Source organism: Nelumbo nucifera, chromosome 8 (assembly GCF_055504915.1).
Source record: "Nelumbo nucifera cultivar China Antique chromosome 8, China Antique-T2T, whole genome shotgun sequence".
NCBI lineage: Eukaryota > Viridiplantae > Streptophyta > Magnoliopsida > Proteales > Nelumbonaceae > Nelumbo > Nelumbo nucifera.
The window spans coordinates 53,737,077-53,758,761 of record NC_142656.1 but is presented as its reverse complement, the minus strand read 5'-3'; the positions used below and the strand labels follow the sequence as shown (position 1 = coordinate 53,758,761).

At 39.0% G+C, this 21,685-nt stretch overlaps 1 protein-coding gene across 2 annotated transcripts in view; it reads left to right on the top strand.

Moving 5' to 3' along the window:
* Nucleotides 1-343: 343 nt before the first annotated feature.
* LOC104601609 (pyrophosphate-energized membrane proton pump 2) overlaps nucleotides 344-21,685 on the top strand; it is a 39,579-nt gene continuing 18,237 nt past the window's right edge. Inside the window, exons 1-4 of one of the 2 annotated variants that reach the window (XM_088893454.1) lie at nucleotides 383-489; nucleotides 592-691; nucleotides 1,909-2,236; nucleotides 17,731-17,934. In XM_088893454.1, coding sequence (XP_088749580.1) covers nucleotides 2,144-2,236; nucleotides 17,731-17,934 — 297 coding nt within the window. In that variant the 5' untranslated portion in view covers nucleotides 383-489; nucleotides 592-691; nucleotides 1,909-2,143. Of the gene's footprint in view, nucleotides 490-591; nucleotides 692-1,908; nucleotides 2,237-17,730; nucleotides 17,935-21,685 lie in introns of both variants that reach the window. The other variant, XM_010265007.3, reaches the window with a different exon arrangement.

The following is a 21,685-nucleotide window of genomic DNA, read 5'->3' as shown; positions in this document are numbered from 1 at the left end:
CCTTTCCCTGCACGAGTCCGTTCAGTGTTCTCAGTCTTTCAGCGTTAGAGGGGGTGTGCTTCTAAGCTCGCAGCGCGCATCAGGAACACGTTAGAGATAACTGATGACTATTCAAGAGAGAAATTTGTTCATTGGCACACTAATCAAACTTTAGGCCCACCAATTTACCAAACTCCACTACTGAGAAAGTTCCCAAATGGTGTTAGAGATAGACGCGTCTGACCAAGTGACCGGTAGCGTAATGTGCACGGATACGCGCTATGTGCACTCTAGTAATGTGATGCTTTTCTTGCTATCTTACGCTGAAAACTGAATTTAGATTTTGCGATGGCCATTTTTTTTTGATTAAAATAGGAATGAAGAAGAATATTCTCTTTTCTCCTTAGTCTCTGCAAATTTACAGCGATATATTAGAACTTGAAAGCCCTAGAGGGCGAGCTTGAGCTTCTGTTAATGGCGGTTACAGAAGTTCTGCCCTGTCATTGAATGGTAAGTAGTCGAAGTAAAATTTTCTAGTTTGATGTTTTTTTTTTTTAATTATTAGTTTATTTAATTCTTGGATAGTCCGTTTTAAAGTCAGCTTTTCCTTAGTCTCTTTTTCTGTCACTCTCTTGGCCTCTCTCCCGAGATCTGGTTTCGATCGAAGAGAAGGATGAAAGTGTGGTTTATGTATTGCTGTAGGAGAGAGTAGGTAATTTGATGAATGTGAACTCTTTCTGATTAGTTCTTTTTTTTTTTTTTGCATTAATTTCTGGATGAACGCACTGAATCTATGACCTCGCATTTAGATCTTAGCATTTGCATGAATCTAATCATGTGAATTTTAGTGAATTTTACGGTTCTGTGTCACTTGGAACCTTGGGATGAGAATTATTTTGTGATACGAATGCATTTCTTTTGATTTTAGTTGGATTTAGAAATTTCGCGCTTTCGTGTTTGGGTTATTTAAGGAGAGGTACATGAGATTCTCTTTCTCTCTCTCTCTCTCTCTCTCTCTCTCTCTCGGCAAAAGAACTTAAGTATAAACAAAATGGAAAAATGATTGAGCTGCCGCAGAACGGATCATAACTTATTTTCTTATATCATGAATAGGATGCCTCCGAAGGTTAAGTGAAGTAGAAAGTAGAGGCTTGATGGGTGTCTATCAGTGCTCAATAGTCTGCATCCTCGTTTGCTTTCCCAGAAAATTAAAGAGATTCAATACATACCATGGATGGTTTTGAAATGAGTGGGAGGGTTTGATATATAGACCAAAGAGTTCTTCATTTTGATTAAATGAGATCAGAAGCTTTGGGTTTGCTTTAGATATCCACTTATCGAAAGTTTTTGTGATGGGAGGACTAGAGGAGCTCAGTATCTTTCTTTCCTAGTTGATTGAATTTAGAGTTATGCTGCAGTCCAGTTTTTATAGATGTAGATTCAAAGCTTTAACTTTTAATCCTTGATTCATTTCTTAGGTTTGTATGTTTAACCTTATCTGATAGGAAAATTTGTTCGTTTTCATTTTCTATTATTAGTTTTAGAATGTTTAATATGGAGGGAGATTTGATGGTTAAACTCATTTTCATTTATGGTAGGCACTAAAAGGGTTACTGGAGTTTCTAAAGTTTAGCCTCCTTCAACTCTAGGCCTGGTAGATTCATTAATAACATTCTACTTAATAAATGTGTTACTGTTTGAGTCCACCATGGAGAAAGGAAAAAATTTGGAAAGAAAATATAACTAGGAATTAAGTTAATGATTAAAAACTCTTGGGAGTTAAGGAGTCCATTTAATATGTATGTCAATTATCATTAATTTGCACCAATGCAGTTAACACTACAAATGAAAAAGTATAATTAATTTTGTTATTCTTTATGGTTATGAAAGGTCAATGCATGATTTTTATGATGGCAATGGCATTTTCAGGAAAGATGATCAGCACAATCTGAAACCAGAAAATTTACAACAATTGGAGGACATTTGATCTGGAAATAACACTTGATATCTCATATAGTTGCATGGGATTAACTTCCGCACTTCATTGTTCATAATAAGATCATACAAAATTCAACGACCAGGTTCAGGGGGTGACTTGCCCCAGGGCGGCGAGTATAACCCTTTCTCTGTAGCCCGAAGAGTGAATTCCTCTAATGCTGTTGCGATGGAGGGAGACTTGGAAGATGGCTCCATGCTTTCTTATCAAGATAGACCTAGGACCTTCCCTACAATGCGTAGTAAACCTTATAATCCATTGGTAAGATTTTGTCATTTGTTCTTCTGTACTTGTGATGTTTCTTATTTTATTGCAAAGGTTGCAAATAAAGAGTACATTTTCTTATTTGTTTTTAGCAAATTAGTTTTCTTTTTTTTCCCTTTATATACATCTATTGTGGAAAAGGACCTTTCCTTGATAATATGTCTTTGAAAAAGAACAAATTTAAACAAAATTGGGGTGGCTAATGTGTCAGGATTCATGTAGCCAACCCCATATAGTTGGGACAAGGCTTGGGTCATGATGGTACTTCCTCTGATTGCTTGCTTGCATCACTTTTGGGTCTCTTTTGAGATTTGATCTAAAGAAAGTTCATTAACAAAATAATTATCTAAGATGGTTGGTAGAAGTTGATTGATCTTAAGAGATTAATGAAACATTCATCACAACGACCTGAATTTGATGCTATGCTATCCGGATACAGCAAGGATATGAGTGGATGTGGTAGTGGATATGAAATTTACACTAAGATTTGAAGGATCTAATATGACATGATACCCTAGTACAGGTATCCAGGTAAGTAGGTAACATAGATTTGATGATTTGGACTTTTAAGTAGGGTGTTGACTAGGGCAGATCAAGGAAGAAAATATTGATATGCCTGATACCAACAATTGGGTAATGGTGTGTATCGATAAAACCATTAGTCTTGACCTTTATTTTTTATTTGTTTTAATTTTATCAGCATGGGGGGGGGGATGCCTTCTATCATCCCAAAGTTTGAAAAACCCCCAACCCTGTGTATATATTGGTCTATTCATTTGTCTCCATGACCACCAGTATGGATATGATATGCTTGATATGAGGCATATTGTCTCGATATTTGATCCTTGGGGCAGATGGGGGGGTCTTTCTAGAAGTTTTAGAATGGGGAGGGTTGATAGGGTGGTTACCACTGAAATTTGCAGATGGTACTTTTTTTTTTGAAGGTAAAAGTTATTATTATATTAAAGATAAAAACTAAAAGTATATAGAGCTGCACCTCTAAGGTAAAGAAGGCAAGCTCAAAAAATGAGACATTGAGAACATGCTCTACGATTCTATGAAGCCTGGCAGGGATAAACTAGGAACTGGGGGAGGGGTGGGGGCATAGCAGAGTGTGCACGAATTTTTGGGATGTCAAGTGGCTACAAGACTGCTTAGGTATTTTGGACTTCCATTGGGTGGGAGTTGTCTTTTTGGGATGCGGTAGTTGAGATTTTTTTTTTTCAAAAAGTTGGCTGCTTGGAAGAAGAATTGCATATTGGTAGGGTGGGAGTTGTCTTTTTTGGGGGTATAACTCTGCTAAATCTGTCTTCTGCTATCCTGTATATTTTCTTTCTGAAAAGATACACAACAGCATTCTACAAAAGCCTTTACAATTTTGTAGAGAGACTAGGCTGAATGGGCCTAGTGCACTATTGTCTTGTTATTAGTGTTCCCTAGTTGTTTTGTTTGATAATGGGCCTGTTAATCTTTTTTTTTTGTGTCTTTTAAGTATGTTGATGAGCCGGTCACCCACTTAAGGGTAGACTTGTAATTTGTTCAGTTTTAGTAAGATTAATAAAAGATATTAGGATGCCATGGAGGGAGGTGTTGAAGGTAGAAAAAATCATGAGGGATTTCTTATGGGAGCTTGGGGAAGGAACGAAGGATCATTTGATTAAATGGGAAGTTGTTTGTAAGAGTAAGGAACAAGGGGGATTGGGAATAGGTAACTTAGGAAAGAAGAATATAGCTTTGCTGGGTAAGTGGCTGTGGAGGTGGCCATTGGAGAGGGAGAGACTTTGGCATGAGGGATGGTGGAAAGCATTTATGGGTGAGCTGACAATGGTTGGGATTTAGGTGTATCTCACGGTAGGGCTGCAAGTCGGGCCGGGTTAGGTCGGATTGAGGCCAACCCTAGCTCAACCCTAAGTTCTAAACCCCCAATCTTAACCCTAACCCTAACCCAACCCGACTTTCAACCCGACCTACCCAACCCTAGCCCTAACCCTAACCCTAACTAAATACCTCCAACCCTAACCCAACCCAACCCAAGTTGGGCTCAGGTTGGGCCCAACCCAACCTTCTTCCCATTCCTTAAAATCTTGTAGAACTTCTTAATCTAAGATCTTAACTCAACTTTCACCACATATATTAATCCTATGTTTTATTAGTATTTGTTTGTTGATATTTTTATTGGTTCTCTAAGTGCAAAATTTAGAAAAAAAAAGTGTTTGAAATGACTATAGTTTATTGTGAGTTATGACTTATGATAGATCTTTTATAGGTAGCAAGCTATGGGTGGCAAGCAACAGAGAGGAAAAAAGAATAAAATATTCAAAAAACATAAAATATGTTATTAAGGTTTTAGTATTTCCAATTAGGATTAAGTGAAGTGATTATCTTAAAAGAAATAAATGATAGTATGTGGTGGGGGCTATACAACTATCATGCATCTAAACAAATCAATGTATGATATATATATATATATTTATTTATTTATCTATGATATGTACTATAGAGTCGGGTTCGGGTTAGGTCGGGTTACCCGAGGGGTCAACCCTAACCCAACCTGAAGTAAAGTCGGGTTCATAAATTTCAACCCCAACCCGAGCGTCAACCCATCCCAACCTAACCCGACCTTTTTGGGTTGGGTTCGGGCCAACTTGGCCCAAGTTGCAGTCTTATCTCACAGGCTACTTTGGCTTCTCCCTGAAAGCCATGCATGGTATTCTCCCCCAGTTCTTAAGCCTAATAAGGTATGACACTTGTATTTGAGATAGTTTTGTTTTGGAAGATCTTCGGTTGGCAACTGTACTCTCAAGGATCTATTTCCCTTTTTATACTCTATTTTAAAAATATATAATGCTTTGCTTCTTTCTCCCCCTCGATTGGTGTTAGTTGGGATTTAGGCTTGAGAAGAGGATTGAGGGACAATGAGTTTGATCAGGTTGCCTTACTCCTAAAAGTCTTTGATTCTTTTTCTTTTGGAGCCACCCATTCAGAAGATAGGTTTGGACCCCTAACCCTAAGGGCCTCTTCTCTTGTGCTTCTTTTTGTTCCTCCTTGTTCTTGGATACATCTTCCCCTGTCTTCTCCTATAATAAGTTTGGTTAAATCCTATTCCTCTCAAGGTTCAAAATATCAACACGTATCGGGAGCTTCCCAATACGCCTCTACAGAGTGTTTCGGGGTTTTGACCGGTTCAGGGGGTGGATGGACCTTAAACCGGCCCCTCTGAACTGGATTTGAAAAAAAAACTAAAAAAAAAACCACCAATATTGCTTGATATGTCTCTACTGGCGTATTGATATTTTGAACCTTGATTCCATCCAAGGTCGGACTTCGGAGCTCTTTGTTGGGAAGCTTGTCATGGAAAGTTAAACATTTTGGACAACCTACAAAAAAGAATACCCTTCCTTTGTCTTTCCCTTGGTGTATTATTTGCAAAGCTAATGGTGAGAGTTGCTTCCATTTGCTAATCTCTTGCCCTGTTTTTGCTGGTTTGTGGGAAAGGTTATTTGCCCTATTTGGTTGTAGGTGGTCTCTGCCTTTGTCAATCAGTAGTCTATTTGACCCTACAACCTTCAGATGGCCTAAAAGAAGGGATGGGATCTTGTGAAGATGTGCTAGGGCTTCTTTGGCGTGGACAATGTGGGAGGAGAGAAATGTTAGAATTTTCAATGATAAGGAGAGGAATGGGGAGGCTATCTGGTACTGCATTTTAAGTAGGGCTCTCCATTGGGCTAAAACTTTGGACATTTTCCCCTTTTTTCCTATGATGATATTTGGAGGAATTGGGGAGTTGCATCTAGGAGCTTGGGGAATTTGGGACCCTCAGGATCAGGGATTGGTGTTTTAAGAAATGCGGATGGGAGTATAGCTGCTTTATTTTCAGGTCCTATAGGTGTAGGGGACTGTATTCAAGTTGAGTGTCAAGCTGTTGTGCAAGGGGCACAACTTGATAGAGAGTTGAACATTGATAGACTGCTAATTGAAGTGGACTTGAAGCTGATAACTGGGTGACTAAGGAATCAGGATACTGTTGTTTAGATCTACAGGGAAGCTATGAAAAGATTTAAATGATTGACATCCAATATGATAGTAAGAATTCAGTGGGAAAGGAGATCGACTAATGGGATAGCTGATTGTTTAGCTAAGCAAGGGGTGCATAGGGATCATCTTTTCTGGGCTCACTTCTGCAATCCCGCTTCCTTATGGGAAGCTCATTGTATAAGTTGTTTCTGCTGAATTATTAATAATTTCTTTTCTATTCTTATAAAAAAACGAAATTGACCCAAGACAAACTCAACTACTTTAGGACTAAGATGAACTCATAGGTGACCCATATAAAAATTCAAATATAGATTCTAACTTCTAAAATAAATTGAATAACCAATTAATAATCCTATTAAAACTAACATATTTTAAAGACATTTGAAATTACTAAAAATGATAAATCACTATTTTACTTGCTATAAATGATAATTATGGAAGAGACAGGACGCGCTCAGAGGATAGGTGTGACTTGGAATGTCCAGTTTCTTCATGTTTGGAAGAGACTGTTCCTTCTAAAGTGGAGAAATTGGAAAGGGGGGAGACAATGCCCCGGAAAGAGATTGCTAGTATCGGTGCTGAGCCAGGAACTGAAGGCAATGATGGAGGAAAGGAAGACTTAGCTGATAATGATTCTTCTGGTGGACAGGTTGAAAGTCAGGACGAAGATGGCTTATCTTATGAGGAGGTTGAGATTGGAAGACTGGGTGTAGATCTGGGTTGAGGGAGCAAAATGGAAGAGAAGGAAAATTAGAATGATGGGATAATCAACAAGAAATTACACAATATGAGAAATCACATAGTTCATGTGACACAGAATTTTTCTAGACTGAAACTCAGCTCGGCAGGGGCAGGACCTACTAAAAAATATAAATGTGTGTACAGAAGGAAAAGAGTGAGGGTTAATGGGACATCTGGTGCTGATCATGGGGGGCAATAGTGCAAGATCAACTGCTGTCCCCCCTATTGTTGAAGGAACAACTGGTCAATAAGGTTTTTGATGCCAAATCTGAATCTGGTGCAACATGGTTACTACAGGAGAATGAAATTGCTGATGGAGTTACGGTGAGGTGACTATCCAAAAATTAGTTGATAGGGAGGCCACAGTCGGGAAAAGCTTGGTTTTATTTTTCTGGGGTGATGAGGAATTTGCTAGGAGGGCTTTTGAAGAATTTGGAAGAAAAATAAGAGGAAGAGAGAGCGAAGACCAAAGCGCATTTGAAAGGGAGCAAGGAATGGGACGAGGAATTCTCAAATCAAGAGGATGTTGTTGAAAGCTTGTATTTTCCTAAGTATAGTACCGCAGGGGTTCTATTGTCCTTTTTACACTTTTATTTTTTAGTTGCTGTCACCCTAGTATATATAACAAAATAGCTGGTTTTGACTCTCAATCTTTTCTCCTCTCTTCTGCTCTCTTTCTTCTCTCTAGATCCTAAAGAAGAAATTGAGCACAGCTTCCCTGTCTTCTCCATTCGCCAGATCCAGATCGGACTGAAGTACCCTCTCTCCCTTCTTTTTTGTTTTTTTATTTTTTTCTGGTCGTGTGCCAGAACAGAACCTGTAATAGGTTCAGACAGTTAATGTGAGGTGAGCAGTCCCTTTTTCTTTCCTTTTTTGTGGAGTTGGCTGATCCCTGTAAAACTGTAGGTCGTGAGGACCTTTTGTGGGCTGCAACAGCAGCTTTTATGGTGAACTGGAGGTCAGAAAGTGACCTGTACTTGCTGTAACAGATTTTTTGTGCTGCAACAGCAGCTTTTATGGTGAACTAGAGGTCAGAGTGTGACCTGTACTTGCTGTATTTGCCTTCCTGTTGATGCGTAGATTAAGAGATGACCTGTATGCATTGTGGCAACACTTGTGTTAATTCTGTAGGTCGAAGGATGATCTGTTAGTGCTGTTACAACACCTGTGGCAACACTTGTGTTAATTCTGTAGGTCAAAGGATGACCTGTTAGTGCTGTTACAACACCTGTATTTTACAGAAAAGAGGTGTCTTCTGAAAAAAAATGGTTCTCCTTGGTACCCTATGTTGGGATTTTATTTTTAAGGCTGTGTACCCTTCTAAGAGTGTTTTATTGAATATGAAATCATGCGTGGTGAAGATTCTGCTACATCTAGTGTTTCCTCAATGCCGAATGGAATGAGTGGGGGTGTGGACCTATCCTTTCCCATGGCTGTTATTCCTCTCGACGGTTTAAATTATTTGGAATGGTCAAGAGGGATCAAGTTATACATTACTGCAAGGGGGAAGATAGGTTATATAAATGGGAGAATCAAAGAACCCAATTCTGTGAGTGCTGAATACGACAGATGGAACTAGGAGAGCAGCATGGTTATGTCCTGGCTTTTAGTGTCTATGCAACTCCAAATAAGAAGGAACTTTATGTGGGCTGAAACGGCAAATGAAATTTGGGAACAGGCAAAATCAACCTATTCTGAGCTGCGTCACTATGCAAAGATTTATCAGTTACAAGCAGAATTGTCCCCTTGTAAACAGGGGAGAGGTGTCTTTCTGTGTACTATTCCGACTTGACCTCTGTCTGGAAGGAGCTAGATCATTATCAGAGTGTTGACTGGAAGTGTGATGAAGATGCAAAATTATACAAAAAGCTTGTATCTCAGCAGAGAGTGTTTGCTTTTCTACATGGCTTGAATCCAGCATATGAATCCATTAGAGTTCAGATCCTAGGTAGGAAGGATCTTCCCTCCGTCAAGGAAGTTTATGCTCTTGTACAATCAAAAGAAAGTAGAAGGAACTTGATGAACAGTTCTGGAGGAAATGCAGTTGGGTTGGCAGCAAAAGGAAGTGTGATTACAGGTGGTGGGAACACTTTTAAGAGAGGGGACTCAAAAAAGGGCGGATGACAAAGACAAACTGTAGTGTACTCATTGCCAGAAACCCCGACACACCCGAGATACATGCTGGGATCTCCATGGGAAGCCAAAATGGGCTCAAGATTTGAATAGGAAGCAAGGTTCAGATCTAAATAAAAAGTTAGGACAGCAAAGTACAAGAAAGAACACTATGGCAAACATGGCCTCTCAAGAAAATCAGCCCCCCATTACTACTATGATACCGACTCATGTCTCTGGATCCGATCCAAAGGAGGATATTATTAATTCCTTTCATGACCATTTAGAGCTCTATGGTAGAGGAATTCATCAGACGGATGCTCCTCCCTTAACGTCATTTGCGTTTACATCAGGTAACTCTGCCACAACCTTCCATGTTGCATCTCATACCCCTGATACTCCCTGGATCATTGATTCTAGAGCGTCTAAACACATAATTGGTACGCCCTTTTACTTTCACACCTATCACCTCCTTTTTGGAAGAGACAAGGTGAGACTAGCTGATGGATTATATACTATCATAGCTGGTCAATGAACCATTTCTCATCCTTTTGGCCTTACACTCTCTAATGTTTTACATGTCCTGAAATTTCCCATTAGTTTGTTCTCCGTTAGTAGTATTACAAATTCCTTAAATTGCTTAGTTACCTTTTTCCCTTCTTACTGTGTGATTCAGGATTTGGTCTCGGGGAAGACGATTGGTAGAGGATGTATGGTGGATGGACTTTACATACTGGAGAATAAGGCTGGTCTTCCATGTTGCCACAACCTTCCATTGTCGTCTTGGTCATTTATCTTTTGAGTCTTTAAAAGTGGTGTTTCTAGAATTGTTTAAGTTAGTGTCAGTTTCAGATTTTTCTTGTCAAACTTGTCGATTGAGTAAGCAGTGTAGAACTCATTTTTCTTCAAAGAATAATAAATCTGAATTTCCTTTTCACATTGTTCATTCTGATGTGTGAGGCCCTGTTACTTTACCATCTGAGAGTGGCTACAAGTATTTTATTACCATTATTGATGATTATTCTAGATATACATGGGTATATCCCATGCGGACAAGGGATGAAGTACCAAAAATTATCCAAGACTTTCTGCGGATGATTTTCACCTAATTTCAAACTGAAATCCAAATTTTTCAATCAGATAATGCCAGAGTTTTTTCATAGTGATTTCACTGAATTTTTTTCTTCATGTGGTTCACTTCACCGTAGCTCTTGTGCTCGAACACCACAACAAAATGGTGTTGCCGAAAGAAAAAACCGACACTTCCTTGAAGTGGCTCGGGGTTTACTAATCCATATGAATGTCCCAAAACGATTTTGGCTTGAGGCTGTCCTTTGTGCTACCTATCTCATTAACCGTATGCCCTCTCGTTGGTTAGAGTGCAAAGCCCCACATCAGCTTCTTTTTCCTAAGGCTCCCCTTCTTTCCATTCCTCCTCGTGTGTTTGGTTGTCGTTGTTTTGTCCAAAATCTGTCACCCACTTGTGGAAAATTACACCCTCATGCTATTCCTTGCATCTTCCTAGGGTATTCTTTCACTCAGAAGGGATACTGTTGTTTTGATCCTGTTTCTCGGAAATTTTATGTTTCCATTGACGTCTCTTTCTTTGAGAGAGAGCTTTTTTTCCCTGTTTCTCCTCAGGGGGAGTGTAGGAATGAGGAGAAACTGGTTCAGCTCCCTCCTCTTCCTTTTTGTGTCTTCTTTCGTCGTCACAAAGGCCAACCAAGTTCAAGAGCTGTGGAGAACCTAGAAGCCGTACCTCCAATGCCATCAAACTCCCTGGGAGCGGGTCATACTCATTCAGGTATCTTGGTTCCTATCGATGTCTCTAACCCTATTGCTATTGATACCTCTGTTGCTAATGACCTTGACCTTCCTATTGCTCACAGGAAATGTGTTAGATCTTGCACCACTAAACACCCCATTTCTCACTTTGTTTCTTATGAAAACATTTTACCCTCTTTTCGGGCTTTTCTCACTTCCATTGACAGTGTTCCTATCCCTAAGAATGTGGCAGAAACTCTTTCAGTACTTGAATGGACAAATGCTATGAAGTAAGAAATTAATGCTCTACATAAAAATGGCACATGGGAACTAGTAGATCTTCCTAAGGGAAAGGATCCGGTTGGATGTAAATGGGTGTTCACAGTCAAACATAGGGCTGATGGCATTATGGAAAGGTATAAAGCTCGTTTAGTGGCAAAGGTGTTTACACAAGTGTATGGAGTTGATTATGCAGAGACTTTTGCACCCGTTGCCAAGATGAACTCCATTAGAGTCTTGTTCTCCCTTGCTGCTAATCTTGACTAGGATCTACATCAGCTTGATATCAAGAATGCATTTCTGAATGGTGACCTTGAAGAAGAAGTTTACATGGTACAATTCCCTGGTTTTCGGGCTCAAGGCAATGAACAAAAAGTGTGCAGGTTGAAGAAGTCTTTATACGGGTTGAAACAATCATTGAGTGCCTGGTTCAGCAGAAAAGATACAAGCAATGCCAATCTGATCACACATTGTTTGTGAAAAGAGGGGAAGGGAAAATTGCTGCTTTGATAGTATATGTTGATGATATAATTATCACTGGCGATTGGAAGGATGAAATCCAAAAGTTGAAGATTTTTCTTACTACACAGTTTGAGGTAAAGGATCTAGGTCCTCTAAGATACTTTCTTGGAATTGAAGTTACCTGCTCGCAAAAGGGTATCTTCATTTCCCAAAGGAAGTATGTCCTAGATCTACTCCGGATACAGGAAAATTGGGAGTGAAGCCAGTTGATTCCCCTATTGATCCTAACCACAAATTAGGTGACTGTCAAGGTGAACCTATCAAGGATGTGAAACAGTTTCAGAGACTTATAGGAAGATTGTTATATCTTTCTATGACTTGCCCCGACATTGCTTATGCAGTTGGTGTTCTTAGCCAGTTCATGCATGCTCCCAAGACCACTCACCTTGAAGTAGCAGAAAGAGTTCTCAGATATCTTAAGAAGTTCCCAGTCACTGGTTTGTTGTTTCAAAAGCACGGACATTTGAAAGTTGAAGTGTACATTGATGCAGATTGGGCAGGATCCCTAAATGACAGAAAGTCAACTAGTGGCTACTATGCTTTCATTAGGAGTGGCTGGGCAATGGCTCATGGAGTGGCTGAAATTATGTGGCTAAAGAATCTGTTGAGTGAGTTGGGTTTTCCAGTGAACAGACCTATGACCCTATTCTGTGATAACAAAGCAGGCATAAACATTGTTGCTAATCCAATGCTGCATGATAGAACTAAACACATCGAAGTCGACAAACACTTTATCAGAGAGAAAGTTATCACAGGGGAAGTGTGTACTCCTTATGTCAGCTTTGAGGATCAACTTGCAAAATCTTTACAAAAGGGCTACACCATTCTCGACATCATGACTTATGTGACAAGTTGGGCATGATTGACATCTATGTCCCAACTTGAGGGGGAGTGTTGAAAGCTCGTATTTTCCGAAGTATAGTACCACAGGGGTATTATTGTCCTTTTACCTTTTTATTTTTTAGTTTCTGTCGCCCTAGTATATATAACAAAATAGCTGGCGCTGCCAGCATGCTTTTTGACTCTCAATCTTTTCTCCTCTCTTCTGCTCTCTCTCTTCTCTCTCTCCTCTCTCTTCTCCTCTTCTCCTCCATCACTGCATTGATAATTTACAGATGAAGACCGATGTTGGCAGCTAGAAAGGTTTTGCTTTTGTTTTAGAGTTAGGTGGCGGTTTCTGCTTTAAGGGTGTTTGTATTGGGTTCCTTTTTTTTTTTTTTGGAGTTCGTTTTGGTTTTTAGCTTGTGAGGTGTAGTATGCTTAGGCCTGTTTGGGTTTCCCGTGGGTGCTTCTTGCTCTAGGTGATTTTTTATCACCTTCTGCTGTAATCTTTTTTCTCTTCAATAAAATTTCCTTTTATTCTTCAAAAAAATATGAAAATGACTATAAATAGTAAGTTACCATAAATAGTATTCCTATGACATCAACAAACTCAAAACATCAAAATCTAAAATGTTCAATAATTATTGCCATTTGAAAAGGAATTTGGAGAATGACTTCTTTCTCCACGGATATCTGTTGGTTCTTTCCTTGCTTCCATGCTTAATTCCTTCCTGGTTCAGAAAACTCGTCCTTGAGTTTTGAAGCGTGGAATGATAAGGATCGTATCAAGAACTCTTGAAGAAACTACATAGCACTATCAACAGGATCAAGTTTGATTTTGAAAAATTTTCAAGAGCAATTGAGATTTCAGCAACAGGAACAACCATCTCAATTTGTTGAACTTCTTTTTGAACTTGTTGAATATCCATATTTGGCTTGCGAACTTCCAAGCCACAGTTTAGATCTGGCAGGAGCCCGCATAGGCCACAGTTTAGATCTGAAATCTGTACACTGTGCCTATCCAAGTTAATTCTCGACAAGCACTTATTTAGTGCCATCACCCAAACCAGAATGTTTGACTCAGAAGGGGCTACAGTTTGGATCTGATATCTGTACACCACACCTATCCAAGTTAACTCTTGACAAGCACCTATTTAGTGCCATCACCCAAACCAGAAAGTTTGACTTAGAAGGGCTGACTGAGTTCCACAGTTGCTTACTTGGGAAACCAGAGATATTTGTTTTACTCAGATTTGATGCCAAGGAGGTCCAGTAGCTAGTCCATCTCCCAATCAAAAAGATTTTATCTGAAGAGGGGGCACCAGGAGATTGAGTTCCCAACCACGTCATAGGAATCAACAACAGAAGCCTCAGGACTAAGAGCAGATTGAAAGAGAAGAGGAAAGGCTTTAGCAAGAGGAATGTTTGAACACCAGGGGTCCTCCTCCTTGCAAAACTTCAATCTATTCCCCTACCAATCCTGAGAGCTAGACCACCAGAAGTAACAGGAAAGGATTTCATAATTCCTTTCCACAGGGAGCATCCCCAACTCTGAAATGGATATAAGGATTTCTAGTTACCCCAATCCACCCCATATTTAGAGGCTATTAAGGTCCTCCATCAAGCATTCCTTTCAACACCAAACCTCCAAAGCCACTTACTGAGAAGAGCAGTGTTAAAGATCTTTAACTTATTCCCAAACCTCCTTCCTCCACAGGTAAACAAACCTGATCCCATTTGACAAGATGGATTTTTCTTTCTTTTTTCCTGTACCTCTACAGAAAATTTCTCTGAAGGGACTCTCCAGCTTCTTTGCTACTTTGGATGGATTGGGAAAGAGAGAGAGGAAGTCGGTAGAGAGATTTGGGAGAGTACTTTTTAAGATGGTAACTCTGCCCCTCGAGGAAAGATACTTAGCCTTCCAAGAAGCTAATTTCTTTTCCATCCTCTCCACCACTGGGTCCCAGATAGCACTAGAAGTACATTTGGCCCCAAGAGGGAGCCCAAGTATCTCCTGGGGAGATGATCCACTTGGTAGGCCAGAACCTTGGTGGCCAAATCTTTCAGACAGTCAACCTGGCCCACTAGAAAAAGAACACTTTTCCCCAAATTCACTTTGAGCTTAGAAACAACTTCAAACCAGCAAAGGATGCCAAGCATAATCTCCAACTGATCTCGAGATGCATCAATAAAATACAAAGTATTATCTGCAAACTATAGCATGTGCACTTTTTCCCCCTTGGATTGAATTCAAAACCCTTCCACTAGCCTTCAGATACGACCAACCTACTGGATTGAAAGAGTACTTCCATAAGACAGATAAAGAGCAAGGGGGAAAGAGGCTCCCCTTGTCTAATACCTCTCGAGCTCTGAAAGAAGCTTGCAACTTGTCCATTAACCAAAACAGAGAACTTAGGGGAAGTAACACAAACTTTCATCCAGTTCCTCCACTTTTGCCCCAAGTTCATTCTTACAAGCACAAAATCCAAGCATCTCCAATTTACATGGTCATAAGATTTCTCTAATCCAATTTGCAAATCATGCCTAGTGTCCCAACTCTTCTCCTAGAATCATTGGGCTCATTTGCTATAAGTACACTGTCCAACATCTGTCTCCCTGGAAAAAAGTACTTTGATTTTTAGAAATCACACTAGACAAGACTTTTTTCATCCTTTCAGCCAGAACCTTTGCCAAAATTTTATAAAAACTGTCGAGAAGGCTTATCGGCCTAAAGTCTTTGATATTAACAGCCCCAGCAACTTTAGGAATAAGGGGAACAAAGGTGGCATTCTTCCAATGAATGTTGGACATCTTTCCAATTCATCTCTAGGTTTTGTTCTAATAGCTCTTGATTTGTCTTTGAAATCAATTTGATGTAGGATTGGAAGGAGAAAGTCCTACTGGGTTTAAAATGATAGGAAGAAGAGAGATAGAGAGACAAAATAAAAAGAAGATCACTCCGTTACCTGTGGTCAATTTCAAAATGAACTTTTCATTCCATTAATTCCACTCAAAAATTCCCAGTTACAAGGACTTTATTTATAGACTCAAAATATGAATTTAGATGTCCTTTTACCCATAGCTAACCCATATGGATACACAAATAAGGGCTCTAACTCCCAAAACAACTCTAATAACCAATAACTAATCCCCTTAAAACTAGCATATTATAAAGACACTAAAATTACTGAATCACAACTTTACTATAATAGTAATTATGGGAATTACTATAGATAATAAGTCTGAAGTTCACCATAAGTAGTAATTTTGATTTTTACTGATGATAGGCAATTTGTAGAAAACTGATACTTTATTCCTAAGATATCAACAAACTAAAAATACCAAAATGCAAGAACATCCAACAATTTTGAAAATTACAATTTCATAAGGAATTGGGAGAAAACTGACTTCTTTCTCAATGGAATATTCCTTGCTTCCATGCCTGCATCAAGTTGCAAATCAGTGTTTTAAGGATCAATTTGTGAGAATGATATTGTGGCTTCTATGAAATTACAATTTTCCCACCTGGTTTGCTGCTATATTTTGTGATCAATGAATCATTGTGGGTGGTTGGCAATTGTACTTCTTAATCTAATGTTTTAATGAAATTACTGTTTCCAATAAAAAATAATATTTTGATCAATGATCCAAGGTTCAAAGTATCGATACACCCCAATATGGTGGAAGAGATGTATTGGTACTATGAACTTTCCGTTTTTTAGTTGTTTCTTTTTCCAAAATTTCAGAAGTGTGTCATAAAAATGTTATTTAACTATTAAAACAAAGCTTTTCTTAAAATCTGTTAAAATAGGTGTGTCAACCACCTGGTTAATGATACACCCGATTTGGGGCGTTTTGTGTCAAAATTTTGAACCTTGCAATGAACCATGAAGTTCATGTTTGAAAAGCTAATTTACTATGTTATATGTCGTAGCTATGATTTTTAAACTTTATATTGTAGGACTTGAACCTACAAGGCATGAAGGCAATAACCTTCATGTTAATAGCATAATGCTCTAACCAGTGTTGCATGGAATCTCACAAATGGATGACATCTATGTTGTGCACACAATGGAGTCTGACACTCAATGAATTTTTTATGACACTTCTATGTAACATTTCCTTTTCATCTCCTAGATTATTTGATATTATATATTAGTGAACAGTGAACAGCTAATGTATAGGATTGCCATTTTTCATATAAAACATCACTTAGTAAGGGAGGCAACATTTTTGGCAGGTACATAATGCTAGAATTTTGAAAAAAATATGAACTTTTTTAATTACATACTTTTCCATGGATGTGTTTGCAAGTCCATGTTTTCTCATCTTGCTGAGTCAGACTCTTGGACATGCATCAGATTTTGACCCCTGTGCCCATGTCCATGCAACATTGGCTCTAATTAATTGAACAAACAGGGTTTCACTTCTTCCAGAATTTAGATTGCGTATTATTATATATATTGGTGAACATATTGTTATATATTAAGTTTCTTGTTTTTACATTTTTTTTTTCCATAAGTGACCCTTCATTTTGTACCTAACCATGGATTTCATGCCTCAGGATCTAGGGATACCTTGCATTCTAGTTGCACATCTTACTTTTAAACACTGGTGGCAGCATACTACCCAATTAGTTTTTGGTGTTCGTTTTGCTTTACTATACATGCTATTATGTACATGTTGCTTTTTGATATATGATACAGTACTGTCAGGAAAAAGAAAGGAGTGTTTGACAGAAAGCATTATTGTTTATTCTTTTGCATGCTTTGAAGTTCTTTCTCTTCATCCTAATAAGAAGGCATGTATATTTGAGAATTTTGTGGCTTCTATAATTTTTAATGGCAATACTGGTGCTAGCTTTACAGGTCTCATCTGTCACAGAGCCCATAAACCACAGAAGGAAAAACTTAAATGTTTTTCTTTTTTTTTTTCAAACATTTTTTTTTTGGTGATTTAAGGTTTCCGTGGTGGAAACTATTGTGACAGTGGCATTGGTATAATTGGCAACCATCTGCTATATGGAAACTGAAATCGAGAACATTGATGTCTTGGCCCTTTTACATTACTAATTTTTCCCCTCCCTTTTTCAATATGAGGCTTTATTATGGTGATGTTCTTAATGTGTTCTGTCGTGACTTACTATTACCTTTGATGATATTTTTATGCTAACTATTGCTTTATCTGGTATTTTTTTGATTCCTTTGTTTATGCAGATTTTTCGGATTTTTATGGGTTTGAATGTCCGTGTCCTTTTTGTTCTTCTGCTCTTGGGCTTCGGAGCTGTCTTTTATATTGGAGTGAGTACTTCTCCAATTATTGTTTTTGTCTTCTCCATATGCATCATCAGCTTCATTTTTTCCATTTATCTTGCTAAGTGGGTGCTTGCAAAGGATGAGGGGCCTCCTGAGATGGCTCAGGTACATTTCATTTCCTTTATAACCTTGTTTTATTTATTTTTGATAAGATGGTAACCTTGTTTTATCAATTGACAAACCAATATGCCAAATATTAAAAGTTCATAAAATTGATAAAATAGTAGCTTTTTTAATCAACTTCTTGAATTTTTAGTATTTGGCATACTGTTGTTATAGTAACTCCTTTGGACGGTTATCTCTATTGGGATTTTGTTTATTATTTGTTGTATAATTGAGCAGTTGAATATAATATGATATATTGACCTGGTTTATACTTATAATACATCCATATCGACTAGAAAGTAAAGGAAAAATGTGGACATTTCTTGTCCATAAGTCATTATTTCAGTGTTTTAAAAGTGTGCAATGAGCTTAGGTGCATTTATTTTTGATAAGATGGTAACCTTGTTTTATCAATTGACAAACCAATATGCCAAATATTAAAAGTTCATAAAATTGATAAAATAGTAACTTTTTTAATCAATTTTTTGAATTTTTTAGTATTTGGCATACTGTTGTTATAGTAACTCCTTTGGACGGATTGGGATTTTATTTATTATTTGTTGTATAATTGAGCAGTTGAATATAATATGATATATTGACCTGGTTTATACTTATAATACATCCATATCGATTAGAAAGTAAAGGAAAAACGTGGACATTTCTTGTCCATAAGTCATTATTTCAGTATTTTAAAAGTGTGCAATGAGCTTAGGTGCATTTTAACTTTTTAAGGTATACACCTCACTTGAACCCAGGTGGCATCACTTTCAAAAGGCATGTGCCTAGGCATGAATGCACACACTTAATATGTTTGTTTTTAGTTATTTTGGGTGTATTCTTATGTGTTTAAAACTTTGTATTGATCTATTAACTTCGAAGTGGACCTCTTATTGTTGCTTGTGTACTAGTAATGGTATACTAACATTTAAAAGAAGATCTTTTGAATACCCAAAATCCTAGTTGTTATGAGGGCTGTGAGAGTTGATGTGAGTGAGGTGGGGAAGCTGGAACTTTGGAAGAAAGGATGTGGGTTCTCTGAGCGAGCTTGGTGGGAAGGTTTGTGGGGATGGAGCTGGATGTGGAGAAAGTCGAGGCTTAGGTGGCGCTCGAATGGGGAATGGAGAGGGTGGTGGGAGTGCAGAAGCTGTACGGTGGCCTGTTATTGTTTATGTTTCATAGCAAACAAGCTGCAGAATGGGTGCTTGGTTGGGAGTCATCGAAGAAAAGAGAAGTTGATCTCAGGTTGGATTGGTGGTTCCTGGTGGCAAGGGAAATCAAAGAAGAGATGCTTAGTGTGGATAGGAGTCTTGGGCATACCTATGCACACGTGGAGCATACTAACATTTGAAGAAATCTGTTGAATGTGTGGTAAGTTCTTAAGCTTTGACCAAAAAAACAGAACTTGGGAGAGGGTAGATATGGCTCGAATCCTGGTCGAGGTTTCTGATTTGTCTTCCATTCCAAGTGGTCAGGAGTTGCAGTATGCAGGGCAAAGTTACAATCTGAGGATTGTGATTGAAGGGGCAGACAATACAAACTCTCAACCTTGAGGGTGGGGTCTAGGAGTTGCCTAGAGAGAGAAGATCATTGGCAGATGGGGGATTTGGAGAGAAGGTGATGTGGGCGCCGGCAGCAGCAGTAATTTAGTGTTCTCAGCAGCAACAATTTAGTGTTCTCATCCTATCTTATCTATTCAGTATTCTTACCTTATCTGCTTTCAGTAGCAGGGATTAGTAGGAGTCTTATCTATTCAGTTATCTTATCTTATCAGTTCAGTAGGATAGATTAAGGGAATATTATCTTATCTAATTACAGTTCTTATCTTATCTTATCAGTTCAGTAGGATAGATTAAGGAAGTCTTATCTTATCTTATCAGTTCAGTCTTATCTTATCAGTTTAATAGGAGAGAGTAGTCGATTAGCAAGGAGTCTTCCTAAAAGTAGGATTCTACCTCTTGTAATCTCCTATTTAAGGGGCTGATATTATTCAATAAACATATCAAAAATTTCAGTCAAGAAAGAGAGCAAGGAGAGTTAGGTGATCTCTTGGACAAATCACCATTAGGGCGCCAAGATAGGTTCATCAAGAGCAGGGAGGAACAAGGGAAAACAGGAGGTTTTCCCCATGGACCGACCCGTGACGAGATCCTATTCCCGGGCCCATAACAACTTGGTATCAGAGCAAGGCGTCATGGGTGACCTTGAGCGATTGACGTCTAGGGTTCATGATCTGGAGCACAGACTCGTGGAAAACAGCAAGGAGGTGCGTGAGATCAAGGACGGCGTCTGAGAATTAAGGCGCTTGATGGAGCTGTACTTTTCCAGCAAGGAAAGGAACCCGGAAGGGGCTGCAACCACAACCGGCCGCCGACCAGACATGGCAGAATCGTCCAACGAGCAGCAGGTCGTTGCCCTAGTGCAAGTTAGCAACACCCAGAATGTTCCGATTAAGTAGGAATCCGGTGTCATCGAGGATTCCATCGATGAGAGTTCAAAGAAGAATAAGAGCAACTACTCCAAGGTCGTCATCGCTGGTGAAGGAGCTTGTATGCCTCATGTTGTGGCTGCAAATGTTGCAAAAGAGTGTTTGTTAGCTGCAATCAGATCAGATCCTAGGGCTGCACATATCTGGGTGAATCTTGCTAATGCATACTATTTGGCTGGTGATCATAGAAGTGCTGGAAAGTGCCTGGAGAAGGCAGCAAAATTGGAGCCTAATTGCATATCAACTTGATATGCTGTTGCGCTTCATCGTATCAAGAATGCAGAAAGGTCTCAGGATCCCACTGAACAACTTTCATGGGCTGCGAATGAAATGGCTTCAATACTCAGAGAAGGGACTCTACAACAATTGAGCTTCAGATAGCATGGGCAGGACTTGCCATGGTTCACAAGGCTTAGCGAGCTCTGTACGCACTAAAGCAGGCAATAGAAGAGGATCCAGATGACGCTGTTTAGTGGCACCAGCTTGGCCTTCACAATCTTTGTACTCTACAGTTCAAGACATCTCAGAAGTACCTTAAAGCTGCAGTTGCCCGCGGCAAAGAATGCAGCTATGCATGGTCAAATCTTGGTATCTCACTGCAGCTGTCTGAGGATGAACCCTCTTCATTGGAACCCGATCCAGGAGGGCAAAATCATTCCACCTATCCGGGATTCCTTTGACTGTGTTTCAAGACACCCATCCTGAATTTGAGCTTGAGGACAAGCTCGTAGTCTAGGAGGGGAGTAATGATGTGGGCGCCGGCAGCAGCAGCAGTAGTTTAGTGCAGCAGCAGCAGTAATTTAGTGTTCTCAGCAGCAACAATTTAGTGTTCTCATCCTATCTTATCTATTCAGTATTCTTACCTTATTTGCTTTCAGTAGCAGGGATTAGTAGGAGTCTTATCTATTCAGTTATCTTATCTTATCAGTTCAGTAGGATAGATTAAGGGAGTCTTATCTTATCTAATTACAGTTCTTATCTTATCTTATCTTATCAGTTCAGTCTTATCTTATCAGTTTAATAGGATAGAGTAGTAGATTAGCAAGGAGTCTTCCTAAAAGTAGTATTCTACCTCTTGTAATCTCCTATTTAAGGAGCTGATATTATTCAATAAACATATCGAAAATTTCAGTCAAGAAAGAGAGCAAGGAGAGTTAGGTGTTCTCTTGGACAAATCACCATTAGGGCGCCAAGATAGGTTCATCAAGAGCAGGGAGGAACAAGGGAAAATAGGAGGTTTTCCCTGTGGACCGACCTGTGACGAGA